Source organism: Tachyglossus aculeatus, chromosome 25, assembly GCF_015852505.1.
Source record: "Tachyglossus aculeatus isolate mTacAcu1 chromosome 25, mTacAcu1.pri, whole genome shotgun sequence".
In the NCBI taxonomy this organism is placed as follows: Eukaryota; Metazoa; Chordata; class Mammalia; order Monotremata; family Tachyglossidae; genus Tachyglossus; species Tachyglossus aculeatus.
The window spans coordinates 10332267-10350985 of record NC_052090.1 but is presented as its reverse complement, the minus strand read 5'-3'; the positions used below and the strand labels follow the sequence as shown (position 1 = coordinate 10350985).

Sequence of the window (18719 nt, the reverse complement as noted above, 5' to 3'; positions counted from 1 at the left end):
GCCACAGGTCAGAGAAGAATGCCGCCTGCTGAACGCCCCTCCGGTCCCACCCCGCAGCGTCAAGCCGGCGTCCGTCAGCCCTTCCATCCCTCCTCGGGTGGGGAAGACCACCCGGCAGCAGGCCCGCTCCCCAAGCCCCACCTTGTCCTACTACTCCTCGGGGCTCCACAACGTGTAAGTGTTCGAGCCGGGAAATCAGGGTTCCCCCGCCCCACCCCTCCACTTCCCCTCAGGGGATGGGGAGGAAGTGTCAGCCGTGGGGAGGGACCCTCAGTTCAAGGATTTTATATTTGAAGAACCCCCCTGTGGGATGTGGGAAAGACAACCAGAAGCGGTAAATCCGGAAATGAGCAGCCGGCTCCTTCTGTGCAAAGTAGTGATAATAGTAATGGTATTAGGGGTTGAGGTGGGGAAGGGAGGGAATTTATCAATCAATCAATCAATCGTATTTATTGAGCGCTTACTGTGTGCAGAGCACTGTACTAAGCGCTTGGGAAGTACAAGTTGGCAACATATAGAGACGGTCCCTACCCAACAGTGGGCTCACAGTCTAAAAGACTGTGGTATCTGTGAAGCGCTTACTATGTGCTATGTACTATGGACTCAGTCTGGGTGGACTCAGTCCCTGTCCCACATGGGGCTCATAGCATTAGTCCCCATTTTACAAATGAGGTCAGTGAGGCCCAGCGAAGTGACTTGCCCAAGGTCACACAGCAGACATGTGGCGGGAGCTGGGATTAGAACCCAGGCAGGTCCTTCTGACTCCGGACCCGTGGTCTATCCACTAGGCCATGCTGCTTTTAAGCACTCGTTAAGCACTTACTGTGTACCAAGTACCGAACTAAGTGCGTGCAGGAGCAGATACAAGATAATCAGATCAGATGCAGTCCCTGGCACACACGAAGCTCAGAGTCTAAGGGGGAGGTTTTGAATCCATGTTTCACGGATGAAGAAACTAGGCCAGAGAAGTTAGGAGACTTGCCCAAGGTCACCCAGCAGGCAAGCGACAGAGCTGGGATTAGAACCCAGGTCCTCCGACTCCCACGCTGGGGGTCTGAAAAAATTGAAACGGCCAAATGGGAATCTGCCGCTTCTCTGGCTTCTGTGGAAGTTGGTCGTGGAAAGCGAAGCAGAGGGTCATGGTCCTTTACCAGCATCTGTCTCCCTCTAACACTTCTTCCCCTTTTTTCCTAAGGTCCCCGTGGACAGACAATGCTTTCAACCTGAACAAAAGTTGGGGAGCTTTTGGAGTCAGTATGAGTCTCCCTCTTCATTGTCCCTAGCTTGACCCGGGGGGCCCATTCTAGAGAAGTCACTGGAAGGTTGGCTGCGCAGCCCGTCGCTCACAGAGCTTTCCCCTTCTTCTCAGATCTTGTGTATGAGGAGTAAACCAAGGGAACACACTTGTAACTGAGACTCCTCCATTATTTCCCCAAAACGTTCATGCGTCCTATCCACCCTGCTAACGATCAGGACCCGGTATTAATTGAAAGATAAAGTTCAGAGTCCGGTAATTTCGGTCCATGCTGGCAGAGCGCCTTATGACCCTCCGCCAAGCGCCTTGGACGTTGTCGTTTGGAGTCCGTAGCCGGGCGGGGTCAGTTTTCCACTAACCTTCCTCCCCGTCTGTCTTTGGCTCTAAGCAGCATCCCCGACGGCGACCCCAGTCCCTCCAAGAACTCGCCCGTCTCCTGTTATCCGTGTCATAGGATGAAAACCGACTCGGCGGAGCTCAACGCGTCCCCTTTCGGGAGCCCTTCGGCGCAGGCCCTGTCCTCCCGGTTGTCGTGGCCAAACCATTTCTCGGAAGCGGGAGAGGGAGCCGACCGGGGCGGCTTCCTGACGGAGCCCAGCAGGAGCTACAGTTACCCCCGACAGAAGACGCCAGGCACGCCAAAGAGAAACTGTCCGGCCCCTCTTGCCACGGACGGGGGCAAACCCTTGGCCGGGGGTCCCCAGCCCGTCTCGGCTGAGTTCGGCGGGGCCGACTCCGAGTGCCCCAAGTCGGCGAGTTACTCCCTGGAGTGCACGGACGGGGAGCCCAATGCTGCTGACAGCCCCAAGCCGAGCCCCTCGTGCCCGGCGCTGCCGCCGCGGGCTCCGAAAGGAACCGAGGAGAGAGCCCCCCCGGAAAGCTTCCCTTTGCCTCTGAAGATCGATGGGGCCGAGGAGGCCCCACCGAGCGGGTCGCCGGACCTCTCGGAGGATCAGTATTTTGGGAAAAAGGGCCCCCAGGACATCTTCTCCTCCTCCTACCCCTTTTCTTCCCCCCTCCACCTCCAGCTGGCCCCGAGGTCCTGCGGCGACGGGTCCCCCTGGCAGCCTCCCGCCGACCTGTCGGGCCTCTCGGTAGAGGAGGTGTCCAAGTCCCTGCGGTTCATCGGCCTGTCGGAAGACGTCATCGCGTTCTTCGTCACCGAGAAGATCGACGGGAACTTACTGGTCCAGCTGACCGGGGAGATCCTCTCGGAAGACTTCAAACTGAGCAAACTGCAGGTGAAGAAGATCCTGCAGTTCATTAACGGCTGGAGGCCCAAGATCTAGCCGGAGGGTCCCCAGCGGGACGCTGAGCGGGACTGACGGACGGATGTGCCAGGGGTGGAGGGGCTGGTACATCCCTTCACGTTTTTGCACTAAAAACCCTCTCTGTAAATAGCGGCCGAAGAAAACTCTTGCTATGCAGACTACGTTTTTGAAGGGTGAACAGGTTATTTTGTATGTCCAATAAAATATGCTGTAGAGAACCCTTAGAGGTGTGCCTCATACATCACTGAACCCTCAGCAGCTGCTACGTGAACGGAGGGCACGGTCATTTCCTCAGCTAGGTGCAAAGTCGTGATATTTATTACCGAACGGCGAAAAGTCCAACGACTTAAGAACCCCAAATCCCCCTCCTCCCAACGGTGCACTTCAGACCGTTTCTCGGATGCCGTGCTCTCCGTCTGCCTCTTGGATTGTGAAATGCTGATTCTTTTTAATCTCGTGCCTGAACATTTTAAAGAGTTTATTAAACCGCTCCTCTGAAATGACACTTTAAAACGTAATGTTCTGAGTGAGGATCCATTGACCAAAATGTCATTCTCTTCCGAAGCGCCCGTGCCGACAGACACCCGATATGTAACTCCTGAGTAATAATGAATCATCCTGGGAATCATTCATCTACACCTGCTGCTAATGTTCCTCAGCAAAGGAAAAAACTGACTATATGATTGTGCTTTGCAAGTCCATTCTGAATCCTGTCGCTCGACTGTCCGAGTGGATCAGGGATTCCTTTTGAGACGCCCACCTGTTAGGACAGGGAATCAGTTGCTTTTCCTCAAAGTGGTGACCCTTTGGAGGGGAGAGAGGGGCTGGAGGGGCCTTCCGGCACGACCCAACTCCAAAGGCACAGATCCTCCTCACGAAGTCAATTTCCTTTTCAGTCCCGCCGACAGGTTTTGTAGGAAAAGCTCTTTGCACCAAAACAGGGCACTGCACTGAATGTGCATCCAGATTTAGTTTTTTATGATTATGAGTATTGTTATTATTATCTTTGTTAAGCGCTTACTATGTGTCAAGCACTGTTCTAAGCGCTGTGGTAGATACAAGTTAATCAGTTCGGACACAGTTCCTGTCCCACATGGGGCTCACAGTCTAAGGTTCGAGACTTAGTAGCAGAGGAACATCTCGGCCTCTGATGTGCTGATAAGGAGAAGCCCAATGTGGTCAATCAAAATGTTTCCTGAGGACTGGTCGGCTTTCATGCCTCAGCTTTACTGGGTCAGCTACTTTCCATTTTTGAAAATTACTGAAGAGAAGTAATTATCAGTATGTAACTTCTCTCTCACCTGAAGGAATGCAGTTTGGGATTCTTATTTCCAGAATAAGGAGCGGTGATCCCATATTTTGTAGCGGGCAAGATTGGTGTTTTAAACTGGAATCGAGGAACAGCAGCCAGCGTGTTTAAAGCACTGCTTTCCCCTGTTCAAACTTCCGTCCTCTGGCGCAAAGGCCATTGAGGCTGTTACCCATATAAAATTCCAGAATCAATACTTACTGAGTGCTTACTGTGTGTGCAGAGCACTAAACTAAGCACTTGGGAGAGTCCAGCGTAACGGAGTTGGCAGACGCATTCCCTGCCTACGAGGAGCTCACATTAAATTCCAAAATCAATCAGTGGTACTTACTGAGTGCTTACTGTGTGTGCAGAGCACTGAACTAAGCACTTGGGAGAGTCCAGTGTAACGGAGTTGGCAGACACATTACCTGCCTACAAGGAGCTCACATTAAATTCCAAAATCAATCAATGGTACTTACTGAGTGCTTACTGTGTGTGCAGAGCACTAAACTAAGCACTTGGGAGAGTCCAGCGTAACGGAGTTGGCAGACGCATTCCCTGCCTACAAGGAGCTCATATTCTAGAGGGAGGGATATCTTCCTCTCTGAGTCTCCCGGTTCCAGATGCGCGGGTGGTGGGAAGTGTGCCTTGGCCAGTGTGCCTCAGTGGCTGGGCACTGCTAGGGCAAGGGCACCGAAACCGAGCAGTGAAAATCCATTTGCTCGCTTCTCGTTCGTCCCGCTCACAAAACAGAGCAGTCAGGTGGACCAGAGACAGAACATGGCACTGGCGAATCCGGAATGAGTGCCTGAAATCGGAATTCCACCCAGCCCACCTTGGATCTTCTCCTTTGCGGTCCCTTGTTCTCAGCAGTCGAGAGTCCCGGCTGGTCTGGGAACCAGGCAGGATGTGTTAAGGCTGAGTGTGCTGTGGCTGAATGTTTTTCTCCTCCCTATTTTTCCTCTTTTTTTTAATACGGTACTTGTTAAGCACTTATTATGTACCAGGCACTGTATTAAGCCTTGGGGTAGATACAAGCTAATCAGATTGGATACAGTCCGTGTCCCACATGGGCTCATGGTCTTAATTTCCATTTTAGAGATGAGAGAAGTGAGGCACAGAAAAGTTGTTACTTTCTCAATGTCACACAGCAGACAAGCAATGGAACCAGATTAGAACCCAGGTCCCTGGCCTGTGCTGTACCCACTAGGCCATGTTGCTTCTACACAAAAGTCCTAAGTGCCCTTTTGTTTTTCTCTTCCATTACAGTTTGGTTTTTCCTCCATATCCCATTATACTGGAGGAAAATCCTGATTCCCACCTAGGAAGAAGCCTTCACCCCTGAAAAAATACCCAGTTCCTGAAACTTGACATCCATCCATCCATCAATCAGTGGCATTTATTGAGCGCCTACTGTGTGCAGAGCACTATACTAAGCGCCTGGGAGAGTACAGTACAATAGAGTTGATGGACACGTTCCCAGGTCTTGGTTTCATAAACGGACAGAAACCCCCATGAAAAGATTCTCGGTCGCCTCTTAGTATCGTCATCTTCCCGCGAATATTTTGAGTTGCACGTTGAGAACAGAAGTGGATGGTAATCTTGAGCAAGGCTTTTCCATGGGGGTTTTCATTAGTGTGGAAGGGTCCCCAACCGTGATGATTTCCTTCTTGCGTGCCCTGTTGAATCCATGATAAGAATCTCAGCTTATATGTGCAGTGGCCAAGTTAAGGAGGAGGATGCTGGGTCTTCCATTGTGTATTTTGCTTATTTTGGTTTTTATGGTTCTTGTTGAGCACTTACTGAGTGCCAGGCACTGTACTAAGCACTGGGGTAGACACAGGATAATCAGGTGGCTCACAGTCTAAGTTGGAGGAAGGAGTAGTTAATCCCCTTAGTTAACTGAGGCACAGAGAAATCGAGACTTGCCCAAGGTCACACAGCAGACAAGTGGCAGAATAAAGATTAGAACCCGGGTCCTCTGACTCCCCAGGCCTGGGCTTTATCCACTCAGCCACACTGCTGCCTATTTTTGTATTATCGGCCCATGTATCTTGGCAAATTTCTGTTCTACGTTTTTGGTACTTAGCATGGGTTTTGGATTAGTGAGGAGAAACTCGTCTGAGCTAAAGGAATACACCTTTTCAGAAAACAGTCACCGAAAGAAACACCGCGTTGTGAGTTAGAAAGGGTGCAGGGGCTCATGTTTACTGGATTCACACAAGTGCTTAGTACAGTGCTTTGCTAACAGTAAGGGTCCAATACATGCGGAATGATTGATTGATTGATTGGGTGAAGATCAATACCACTGCTTCCAGCCAAGACAGTTCCATCAGGAAGGGAATGGGTCTACCTTCTCAACTGCATTGTACTCTCCCAAGTGATTAGTACAGCGCTCTGCACACAGTAAGTGCTTAATAAATACCATTGATTGATTGATTTATCAAACATGAAGTGGTGTGGCCTCCTGGTCCCCTGGTTAAAGTTTTCTATTACGCTAATCCTGTTTCTTGAAAGCATAAATTTGAAAGATCCCAGGCGTGGAAGTCAGAAGATCAGGTTTGTAATCCTGGGCTCCACCACTTGTCCGCTATGTGACCTTGGGCAAATCACGTCACTTCTCTGTGCCTCAGTTACCTCATCTGCAAAATGGGATTAAGACTGTGAGCTCCATGTATCTACCCCAGCGCGCATAGCTCATGGTAAGCACTTGAATGCCATTTAGAAAAAGAAAATTGGGCTTTCTATGGCGTGAGCTGCAGTAAGTAGATTGTTGTGTCAGTTAAACTGTGCTCTGAGCACTCAGACACTCGATGTAGATGAGACATTTATAGAGCTTATTGATCAGTCCTTCACTGTGTGCAGTGCCCTGTATTAAACATCTGGGAGAGTACCGTAGATAGAGGAAATACAATCCCTGCCCACAAGGAGCTTACAACGTAGTGGTTCAGAAGACTCTTACTTTTCACTGATTTTAATAAATAGCATCGTCCGGAGGTAGAGTGGAAACCCTCAGGTTGCAATCAGAAGAAGCTCGTTGTGAGCAGGGAACGTGACTACCAAATCTGTTATATCGTACTCTCCCAAGCGCTTAGTACAGTGCTCTGCACATAGTAAGCGCTCAATAAATACGATTGATTGATTGATTGATTGCTCTGTGTTCAGTAAGCACCCAATTGAGTGACTGAAGAGTCAAATTCAGATATCCAGCAGGGCAGCTATCTCTGCAAAGCTGGATCTCCTGGCAGCTAGTCAACAGGCTCCATGTGTGTGGGTGGCCACATCACTGCAGAAAATGGAGACCGGATATGTGCCGATGTCTGTGTAAAAATTCTCAACTCAGCCCTCTGGTCCCTTTCCGCCTAATCTATAACTAATTGTTCCCAAATCATTAGGGTTGAAAGTGAAGGAGGACCCACAGGCGAGCGCTACAGCCAGCAAGTAAAACCCCACACGTAACTTGTGTCGGGAAAGTTCAGAGTTCAAACCCTCACTCCATTCCCCCTGCCGGGAGTGTCATCAAGGGGACTGAATTAACCCCAGTGAGACAACTTTCGCCAGAATTTAGGAAGCAGCCAACTCCCCAAGATCTTCCTCATTAACTTGAGTTGCACAATTTTATGTACTATGAAAATTCTCCGTTTTACCATCTGCCTCCAAATCGGGCCTTTCAATTTTCTGAAGTCCCATCTAGCTGCTGTTAAAGTTGTTATCGTCGTGGAATGCTTTTTGGTTATAAAAATAAGGAGAAAGGGAAACTCATCATTTATTGCTCCATTTGGAAACATAGTATGGTCCAAATCACCACGTGCTTACTTTGGAAATCGATTCCTCATGCTCTCCCTTTGTACGCATTTCAAAAGGGTGCTCTTTCTTCCTCATATAACTTTCTATCCGAAGAAGCCCACCTCCCAAAGCCCACCATCCCTCCAAGGGAGCCGGTGGACCTTTGGATCTTGAGCTCTAACATGGAAGCCGTTTTCCTGAGACCATGAAGGAATTAGGCCGGCACCAGAATGCAAACCTTCCTTCCTAAGGATTGACCCTTTGCAGACTCTCAATAAAGTAAGATATGCCAGTTTCCCCTATAGCCTTTCGAGAACATCGGTACCTCATCGGTACCAGGCTCCTTTCTTCTCTGCGTGCCAATTAGCTTGAGGGCTTTTATTTTTTACTGGCATCTGTTAAGTGTTCCCTGCGTGCAAGAGTCTGTACTAAGCGTTGGATTAGATATAAGATAATCAGGTTGGACATAGTCCCTGTCCCATATACGGCTCACGGTCTTTATAACCGTGGTATTTGTTAAGTGCTTACTATGTGCCAGGCGCTGCACGAAGCACTGAGGTAGAGACAAGATAATTAGGTTGGATATGGTCCCTGTCTCACATGGGGCTCATCAGCCTTAATAATTGTGGTAATCGTTAAGTGCCTACTATGTGTCAAGACCTGAACTAAGCGCTAGGGAAGATAACCAGGCCCCACATGGGGCACTCAGTCTAAATAGGAGGAAGAACAGGTATTGAATCCACATTTTACAGATGAGGTAACTGAGGCACAGAGAAGGGAAGCGACTTGCCCGCGGTCGTACAGCAAAGTGGCAGGGCTGGAATTTGAATCCAGGTCCTCTCCTCCCAGGCTCAGGCTCCCTCCATTAGGCCACACTGCTTGGCTCTTTTTCCCAGGACAGATGGTAACCTTGGTGGGCAGGGTTAGGAGCAGGAGATGGTCTTGAAGAGCTCTCATGAGGGCCTTTTGAAGTTAACCCCCACCCCCGAAGCTTCAAACCCTAGGGTCTAACACGTTAGGTTAAAAAAGTCCAAACCTGGAAGAAAAGCCAAATCAAGTCCACAAAAAATGCTCGAGGGTCTTCTCTATTTTATCTGATTTCAAGATCAAATCTTCCTGCAACAAACTCTGCTTATGAGATTCTCAGACTTATAATATCTTATAATATCTCAGACTTGACCCTTTTGATTTACAAACCCACGGTGTGTTCTGGACTAGACTTGGTTATTTCTTAGCTGTAAAACTCTTCATCCATTTATATGTTGTTTCATTCAAAGTGTAAGCAGACTTCTTAGAGCAGAGATGATTTTACTAATTTTTTTGTCATCTGAAAGCACCTCGGTGACTTAATTCTCGACGAGAGTATTGCTATGGATGTCTTTTTAAAGCATTTTGTTACAGAAACTTTGTATTCGGATTCCTATCTGGCCAAATTCGGACTGTCAAAGAAAAATTAGCAAGGCATTTTCACAAGGCCGTCTCCTAACTGACCAGATCTGTACCTCAAGCTAAACACAGCATGTTATGTCTAACCTCCTCATTGTCTGTGACTTCCATGGTTCTATGATGTCTATAAATAAAAAAAAAAAACTTTTTAAAGGTTGCTCGTTCAGACAGCTGCTGTTCAGTAATTAGACGGGGAGAGGTTGTTTGTGGCCTATCTCGATCCAGTTCCACACAGGGCCGCTCAGTCGGTCGTGGGAAGAGAAGTGGGTCATTCGGAAAGCTTGTTGCGTCTGCGGCGGCTGATTTTTCTGTTTTTGAAAGATAATTGTCCGAGTGGGAGGAGGTTGGTGGAAGCTGCCAAAGGCAGCTTTTCCAGAGGATTTCCTAGGAGGGCAAGCCAGGTCGGGATCATTTGACCGACATTTGGACCTTCACCTGTCGGATAATAATAATAATAATAATAATGTTGGTATTTGTTAAGTGCCTACTATGTGCAAAGCACTGTTTAAGCGCTGGGGTAGATACAAGGTAATCAGGTTGTCCCACAAGGGGCTCACAGGATGCCAGCCAGACCTACAGACTGGCCATTCTCCCCATTTTACAGACGAGGAAACTGAGCCCCAGAGAAGTTAAGCGTCTTGCCCAAGATCTCACAGCAAATGGATGGCAGTGCCGGGATTAGAAGCAGTATGGCCTAGTGGATAGAGCACAAGCCTGGAAGTCAGCGGGACTTTGGGTTCTAATTCCGGCTCTGTCACTTGTTTGCTTTATGACCTTGGGCAAGTTACTTCTCGCTATCTCATCTGTAAAATGGGGATTAAGGCTGTGAGCCCCATGGGGGACGTGGACTGTGTGCAACCTGATTTGCTTTTATCTACCCTAGCGCTTAGTACAGTGCCAGGCAGGTAGTCATTAATATTTATTGAGCTCTTACTGTGTTCAGGGCACTGTACTAAGTGCTTAGGAGAGTACAGTATAACAATAAACGGACACATTCCCTGCCCCAAACAAGCTCAAGGTCTAGAGAGGGAGACAGACGATAATATAAATGAATTACAGATATCGTCAATCGTATTTATTGAGCGCTTACTGTGTGCAGAGCACTGTACTAGGGGCTTGGGAAGTACAAGTTGGCAACATATAGAGGCAGTCCCTACCCAACAGTGGGCTCACAGTCTAAAAGATATGTACTTAAGTACAGATATGTACTTAAGTGCTGTGGGGCTGGGAGCGGGGATGGATAAAGGGAGTAAACCAGGGTGATGCAGAAGGGAGTGGGAGAAGAGGAAAGGAGGCCTTAGGGAAGGTCTCTTGGAGGAGTTGTGCTTTCCATGAGGCTTTAAAGGTGAGGAGAGTAACTGTCTATCAAATACGAGGAGGGAGGGCGTTCCAGGCCAGAGGCCGGACATGGGCGAGAAGTCAGCGGTGAGATGGATGAAATCGAGGTACAGTGAAAAGGTTGGCATTAGAGGATGGGTTGTAGAAGGAGAGTAGAGAGGTGAGGTAGGAGGGGGCAAGGTGGTGGACTGCTTTAAAGCCAATGGTGAAGAGTCTCCGTTTGATGCGGAGGTGGATGGGCAATCACTGGCGTTTCTTGAGTAGGGAAACATGTCCTGAATGTTGTCATAGAAAGTAAGCACTTAACAAATGCCACTAAAAAAAAAAAAGGAGGTTCTCTGATTCCCAAACTCAGGCTGCTTTTCCAGACTGATCTTTTGGGAGCCCACTGCCTCTCTCCTTCGGCCCAGTGCCTCCACGCCCCTGTGCCTGGGTGCTTTCTTGCTAACCCAGGGACCAGACCCCAGGGTGACTCTCCCTCACTGCACATTTGAACCACAGGGAAATAATCAGTTTTGAACCCGGGGCTCTGGGGTCGGCTCACCGGAGGCCTGCTGGGGTCTGGAGAAGCTCAGGCTCGGCAGGGCCGTCCCCAACGATACCAGCCCCCCCTCAGAAGGGTCGGTTCACCTCCCTCAGACCTCCCATAGCATGTCGAGCCCCTTCCAGGTCCTGCATGGTCACCCTCCACAGTGGCCTACCAAGATGGCATTTCCCCCAGGCTGAGGGCCATGAAAGGCCTCTTTCAGGTTGTAGCCTACATCCTCTGGCCTCGCTGCCCTTATAGAAATACCTGAACCTAGGAGGCAGGAGATCTGGGCTCTGATTCTGCCTCAGCCACTTGCCTGCTGGGGAGAACAGAAATCTAGGCTGAAAGTTCATTGCGGGTGGGGAATGTGCCTGTTCATTGTTGTATTGTACTCTACCAAGTGCTTAGTATAGTGCCTTGCACACAGTAAGCGCTCAATAGGTATGATCAGATAAATGAATGAGTCAATTAGGAAACCTTCTGGAGTCTATGAAGATTGGGAGTACTGTGGTCTGACAGATTTGAAGGGGAGAGAGTTCCCGGCAGGGAGAAAGGCTAGCGCAAGAGGTCAGAGAAGGGAGAGATGATTAAGAGGCACATTGAGCAGTTTTGTTTGAGAGGAACAAAGGGTACTTTGGGGGTAGTGGGAGAATAGAGTACATAAGTAGAAGGGAAATTTGATTGCCTTCAAATCAGTGGTCAGGAGTTTCTCCTTGCTGCCGAGACGAATACATAACCAGTGGAGGTTTCTGAGCCGTGGGAGGATGGTGTTTTGGGAAAAATGGTGAGGGCGGCGGAGTGAAGTCCCCCCTGGAGAGGGGGAGAGGCTGGAGGCAGGGAGATCAGCGAGGAGGCTGGGGCGGTAGACACCTCTGCTGCCGGAGAATAACCATTGTCCTGATTACCCTGAGTCAGACTGCAACGGTGAAGAGTCTCCGTTTGATGCGGAGGTGGATGGGCAATCACTGGCATTTCTTGAGTAGGGAAACATGTCCTGGATGTTGTCATAGAAAGTAAGCACTTAACAAATGCCACTAAAAAAAAAAGGAGGTTCTCTGATTCCCAAACTCAGGACACCTACAAGTAAAACCAGAGGTTGGTGGTTGTAGGGGCTGCCAACTGAGCAGTTCAGTTAGGGAAAGGAAGGGCCGCTGGCTGAGGAGGGAGCAATCATTCAGTGGTATTTATTGAGCACTTCCTACGTTCAGAGCATTGTTTTAAATCCTTGGGAGAGTACAATACAACAGAATTAGCAGACACGTTCCCTGCCCGTAATCGGCTTTCAGAGTAGAGAATGAGCTTAGGGTCTAGAGAGCGCAAATTCTTGGCTACAGCATTTAGCTAACAGCACCAGGCCCACGGGAAGCGCTTGATCGACCTCAGGATCAACTCCAAAACACCGGCCAGGCCCGTGACTGTGGCTTGGTTTTTATATAGAAAGAAAAGAGAAGCAGCGTGGCTCGATGGAAAGAGCCCGGGCTTTGGAGTCAGAGGTCGTGGGTTCAAATCCCGGCTCCGCCAACTGTCAGCTGTGTGACTTTGGGCAAGTCACTTCACTTCTCTGGGCCTCAGTTCCCTCATCTGTAAAATGAGGATTAAGACTGTGAGCCCCCCGTGGGACAACCTGATCACCTTGTATCCCCCCAGCACTTAGAACAGTGCTTGGCACATAGTAAGTGCTTAACAAATACCGTCATTATTATTATTATTATTATTATTAAAAGAGAATACTGCTGGAGCAGACTGCTGGAGCCCCAGAAACAGGGAACAAGGGGTTTGAGAGGGGTTTGGTTTCAGCCACCAAATTGTCAAGCTCCTTGAGGGCCTGGATCGTGTCTACCAACTCTACTGGATGGTACCCTCCCAAGCGCTTAGTACAGTGTTCTGGACCCAGTAAGCGTTTGGTAAATCCTATCGATCGATTGCGTGGCTCAGTGGATATGTTGCCCACTTGTACTTCCCAAGCGCTTAGTACAGTGCTCTGCACACAGTAAGCGCTCAATACGATTGATTGATTGATTGATTGGAAAGAGCCCGGGCTTTGGAGTCAGAGGTCATGGGTTCGAATGCCGGCTCTGCTAATTGTCAGCTGTGTGACTTTGGGCAAGTCACTTAACTTCTCTGTGCCTCAGTTGCCTCATCTGGAAAAATGGGGATTAAGACTGTGAGCCCCCCCATGGGACAACCTGATCACCAGCACTTAGAACAGTGCTTTGCACATAATAAGTGCTTAATAAATGCCATTATTATTATTATTATTGATCGAGAGACGACCCCTGAATATCAGTCAGGGAGATTGGGCACATGGTATTGCTAGTATTGTTGCATCCGGCTCATCGGGGCCCACGTGGTGGCAGGCTTTCCCCTCCGACTGGTGAAAATTGAGAAACTGAGTCTCCAGCCCCAAGCAGATTTCAGAATTTGGATGAAGCCATCCCACATCAGTATAGAGCTGACTTCCAATAACCCCCCGCCTATCAATCACTTCACATTCTTCTAGGCTAAAATGGAGGCGGTGATCTACCTCAGCTCTAAAAAGTATTCGAAAAATATTATAGATTACTTATTTTAATGTCTGTCTTCCCCTTCTAGATTCTAAGCGCGTTATGGGCAGGGAACGAGTCTGCTAATTCCATCGTATTGTACTCTCGCAAGCAGTGCTCAGCACGTAGTAAGCCCTCAGTAAATCCATTGATTGACTGATTGACAGATACAAGATGGGGCCTTGAAGAGCGAAGAGCCTCTTGGAAATAGTGATAATAATTAAATCAATCAATCAATCGTATTTATTGAGCGCTTACTGTATGCAGAGCACTGTACTAAGCGCTTGGGAAGTACAAGTCGCAACACGTAGAGACAGTCCCTACCCAACAGCGGGCTCACAGTCTGGAAGGGGGTGGGGGGAGTATTTATAAAGTATTATAAAGTGTTAAAGTATTTATACTGTGTGCTAAGCACTAGGGAATAAGGCAGTGAGACCAATCAATCAATCAATCAATCATATTTATTGAGCGCTTACTATGTGCAGAGCATTGTACTAAGCGCTTGGGAAGTACAAGTTGGCAACATATAGAGATGGTCCCTACCCAACAGTGGGCTCACAGTCTAAAAGGGGGAGACAGAGAACAAAACCAAACATACTAACAAAATAAAATAAATAGAATAGATATGTACAAGTAAAATAAATAAATAAATAAATAGAGTAATAAATACAAGCATATATACATATATACAGGTGCTGTGGGGAAGGGAAAGAGGCTAATTCCATCGTATTGTACTCTCGCAAGCAGTGCTCAGCACATAGTAAGGCCTCAGTAAATCCAGTGATTGATTGATTGGCAGGTACAAGATGGGGCCTTGAAGAGCAAAGATCCTCTTGGAAATAGTGATGATATTTAAAGTATTTGTATTGCTGTGTGCTAAGCACTAGGGAATAAGGCAGTGAGACCAGACACTGTCCCTGTCCCTCATCATCATCATCATCAATCGTATTTATTGAGCACTTACTATGTGCAGAGCACTGTACTAAGCGCTTGGGAAGTACAAATTGGCAACATAAGGGCTCTTGTGGCCTGCAGGAAAGAGCTTGGGACCAGAGGACCTGGGTTCTAGACCCAGCGCTCCCACTGACTTTGCCATGTGACCTTGAACAAGTCTGGGCCTCAATGTCTTCCCCCGTAAAATAGAGATAAAATGCTCTTAGAGTGTGAGCTCCATGTGGATCAAGGATGACTTGGAAATCCCAGTGCTTGTAATTCAAAGTAGCAACGGCTGAATGACGGACCACAGGTGTTTGAAGTTCCTTTTAATGGGAAGTTAGTTTCTTTCATTATTCCAGAGCAAAGACTTTCCTTGCTAAAACCTAGGAAATACAAAGTCTCTCTAAGCTGAGGGAGAATTGGCCAGGGAAAGGTTAACTAAGAGACACTCGATTCCAAAATAAGAAACCAGTCTCATCCCATTTTATGGAAAGCAATTTCAAAGCCGCTTCTCGGTTATGAAGATAACTTCATTCCGGCATTTATTTAATAGTTAATTAGCAGAATCTCTTAAAACACTTCGGCTGCTAGAAAACATATCCAGGGCTATAATCCTAGCTAATAATATCAAACTGATGAGCGAAGCCGCAGTACCTAGGTTTTCGGCTGATGATGTGGCAAAGATCAAGAAATTCTGCAAAACTCAATCTAAAGTAAGTTATAAATTGCCCAAATACCAGCTAATGGATAATGAGATTCTATTCTAATGTTGATAATGTGCAATGTAAGTGTTTCCTGTTTCTTAAATAGGGTATCTTTGACCATTTAAGCAAGTCTTTAGCAGGAAGCATCCCCGGACAAGACGATATTAAAAAAAGTCATTTTGTGGATGCCTCTCAGAAGTAATGAGCAAGGGCTCGGCAATGGGACAGGCATAAAGGGAAGCGTCTGTGCCATTTTAGACTGTGAGCCCACCGTTGGGTAGGGACTGTCTCTATATGTTGCCAACTTGTACGTCCCAAGCGCTTAGTACAGTGCTCTGCACACAGTAAGCCCTCAATCAATACGATTGATTGATTTGTAGGTAAAAGCAGGCCGAGTTAATAGTGCAGGGACAACTTATCGTCAATGTCTCCGGTGCAATATGCTCGTGTGACTTGCTGAGACATTGTTAGCAAGCAAACAACAGCCTATGGAACCTAATGTTGGGAACACCATTTTCTTGGAGGGAAGCGGGCTAGAGGAGCAGTGTGGTCTAGTGTGGAAAGAGCATGGGCCTGACACTCAGAGGACCTGGGTTCTAATCCCGGCTCTCCCGTGAGTCTGCTATGTGACCCTGGGCGATTCCTTTAACTCCTCTGTGCCTCCCTTCCCTCATTGCAAAATGGGGATTCAATATCTGTTCTCCCTCCTACTTCATTCATTCATTGTCACATTTATTGAGCACCTACTGTGTGCAAAGCACTGTACTAAGAGCTTGGGAGAGTGCAATATAACGATGAGCCCCATGTGGGACCTGATGATCTCGTATCTACGCTCGCACTTAGGACGGTGCTTGGCACATAGTAAGCACTTAACAAATACCACATTATTAGTAGTAGTAGTATCATTGGAGCAATTCTGACTCATCCAGGAGAGTACTCCATTTCCATTTGGGCTCAAACCTTCAGCCCATTTCCTTGACCCAGGTTTGGTCCTTGGGACAGCCTTAAGAAGCAATTGGATTGATTGATCCCCCCACCCCCACCCCCAGGAATCTGGTTCCCTAAATTTCAACCTGGACCTAAGGGGAAACTCTTCCAACTCAAAAGACTTTGAATTCTACTGAAAAATCCTAGACATGGTCATCTAGGAGTTGGGTGTTGTTGTCCGTCTTCCCCATTGAATGGGAAGCTCCTTGAGGGCAGGGAACAGGTGCTTTGCTACTGTGTTGTTTTTTTTTCTTTTCTATAGTATTTGTTAAAGCACTTACTATGTGTCAGGCACTGTACTGGGGTAGATACAAATTCATCCGGTTGGACACAGTCCCTGTTCCACATGGGGCTCACACTCCTAACCCCATTTTACAGATGAGGTAATTGATCGGTTAGTTCATCCCAACCCATCTTGTCCTCTCCCAAACATTTAGTCCAGTACTCTGCAGACAGTAAGTGCTTAATAAATACCATTGATTGATTTTAGACTGTGAGCCCACTGTTGGGTAGGGACTGTCTCTATATGTTGCCAATTTGTACTTCCCAAGCGCTTAGTACAGTGCTGTGCACATAGTAAGCGCTCAATAAATATGATTGATGACGATTCACTGATTGATGGAGACTGCTGGAAAATGAACCATGGAGAAGAGCTCGGTTGTGAAATGGAAGTGATGATTGATCCCTCAAAGAGAGTTGATGGATTGTACACTTAGCAGTTTACTTAGCATGGCTTAGTGGATAGAGCACAGGCCTTGGAGTCGGAAGGACGTGGGTTCTAATCCTCCCTCCTCCACATGTCTGCTGTGTGACCTTAGGCAAGCCACTTCACTTCTCTGTGCCTCAGTTCTCTCACCTGTAAAATGGGGATCAATCAATCAATCAATCGTATTTATTGAGTGCTTACTTTGTGCAGAGCACAGTACTAAGCTCTTGGGAAGTATAAGTTGGCAACATATAGAGACAGTCCCTAGCCAACAGTGGGCTCACAGTCTAGAAGGGGGAGACAGAGAACAAAACCAAACAAATTAACAAAATAAAATAAATAGAATAGATATGTACAAGTAAAATAAATAAATAAATAAATAAATAGAGTAATAAATATGTACAAACATATATACATATACACAGGTGCTGTGGGGAAGGGAAGGAGGTAAGATGGGGGGATGGAGAGGGGGATGAGGGGGATAAGAGTGTGAGCCCCATGTGGGACAGGGACTGTGTCCGACCTGACTAACTTGTATCTACCCCAGTGCTTAGAACAGTGCTTGGCACATTAATTAATTTGTTGTGCAAGTGAAGGAGGAGCGCTCATTCGTGGCTGGACGGTTCTTGATGGTGCTGAGGTAGTGCATTCCGCATGCAGATACCGTAAACCCAATCTGCCTGTCGTTTCATTAAGTCAGTCAGATTTATTGAGCGCTTACTGTGTGCAAAGCACTGTACTAAGCATTTGGGAGAGTACAATATAACAATAAACAGATACATTCTGTAAAGGTAAACAGCTTGGCATAGTGGCTAGAGCCCTGGAAGTCAGAAGAACCTGAGTTCCAAGCCCAGCTCCACCACGTCTTCTGTGTGACCTTGGGTAAGTCACTTAACTTTTGGGAGCCTGTTCCCTCGTCTGTAAAATGGGGATTAAGACTGTGAGCCCCATATAGATATCAGCTACCGCAGCACTTACAACAGTGCCTGGCTCAAGGGTCGGAGGAGGTGTGAGCCAGCGATGGCCTGGGAATGGGGAAAGCGTAGGTAGGGGGTGGCCTGGGTGGGGGTGGGAAGAGGGAGGTGTGGACTAGCTATGATGATGATGATCATCATCATCAATCGTATTTATTGAGCGCTTACTATGTGCAGAGCACTGTACTAAGCGCTTGGGAAGTACAAATTGGCAACACATAGAGACAGTCCCTACCCAACAGTGGGCTCACAGTCTAAAAGGGGGAGACAGAGAACAAAACCAAACATACCAACAAAATAAAATAAATAGGATAGATATGTACAAGTAAAATAAATAAATAAATAGAGTAATAAATATGTACAACCATATATACATATATACAGGTGCTGTGGGGAAGAGAAGGAGGTAAGATGGGGGGATGGAGAGGGGGACGAGGGGGAGAGGAAGGAAGGGGCTCAGTCTGATGATGATGATGATGGCATTTATTAAGCGCTTACTATGTGCAAAGCACTGTTCTAAGCGCTGGGGAGGTTACAAAGTGATCAGGTTGTACCACGGGGGGCTCACAGTCTTACTCCCCATTTTCCAGATGAGGTAACTGAGGCCCAGAGAAGTTAAGTAACTTGCCCAAAGTCACACAGCTGACAATTGGCGGAGCCGGGATTTGAACCCATGACCTCTGACTCCAAAGCCCGGGCTCTTTCCACTGAGCCACGCTGCTTCTCTGTGCCATCCTTTCTGTTATGCTATGTTAAGCTATGCCATCCTTTCTGTTATTATTATCATCATTAATAACATCAAGTGCCATCGTGTCATTTGTTATGACAATGCTCCTTTTCCTGGATGTGTGTGACATGCAGGGGTGTGATTTTTGCCTTTAGATGATGGCCTAGGTAATAATAATGATTGTAGTATTTGTTAAGCCCTTACTATGTGCCAGGCAGTGTACTAG

At 47.5% G+C, this 18719-nt stretch overlaps 1 protein-coding gene across 1 annotated transcript in view; it reads left to right on the top strand.

Annotated features, from left to right (window-relative positions):
* The window catches only part of GAREM1 (GRB2 associated regulator of MAPK1 subtype 1), a 161694-nt gene extending 158542 nt beyond the window's left edge, over positions 1–3152 (top strand). The window contains 2 exon segments of the mRNA XM_038766732.1: positions 8–174; positions 1644–3152. Of these exon segments, the coding sequence (XP_038622660.1) occupies positions 8–174; positions 1644–2544 (1068 nt within the window). The 3' untranslated portion in view covers positions 2545–3152.
* The last annotated feature ends 15567 nt before the right edge of the window (positions 3153–18719 follow it).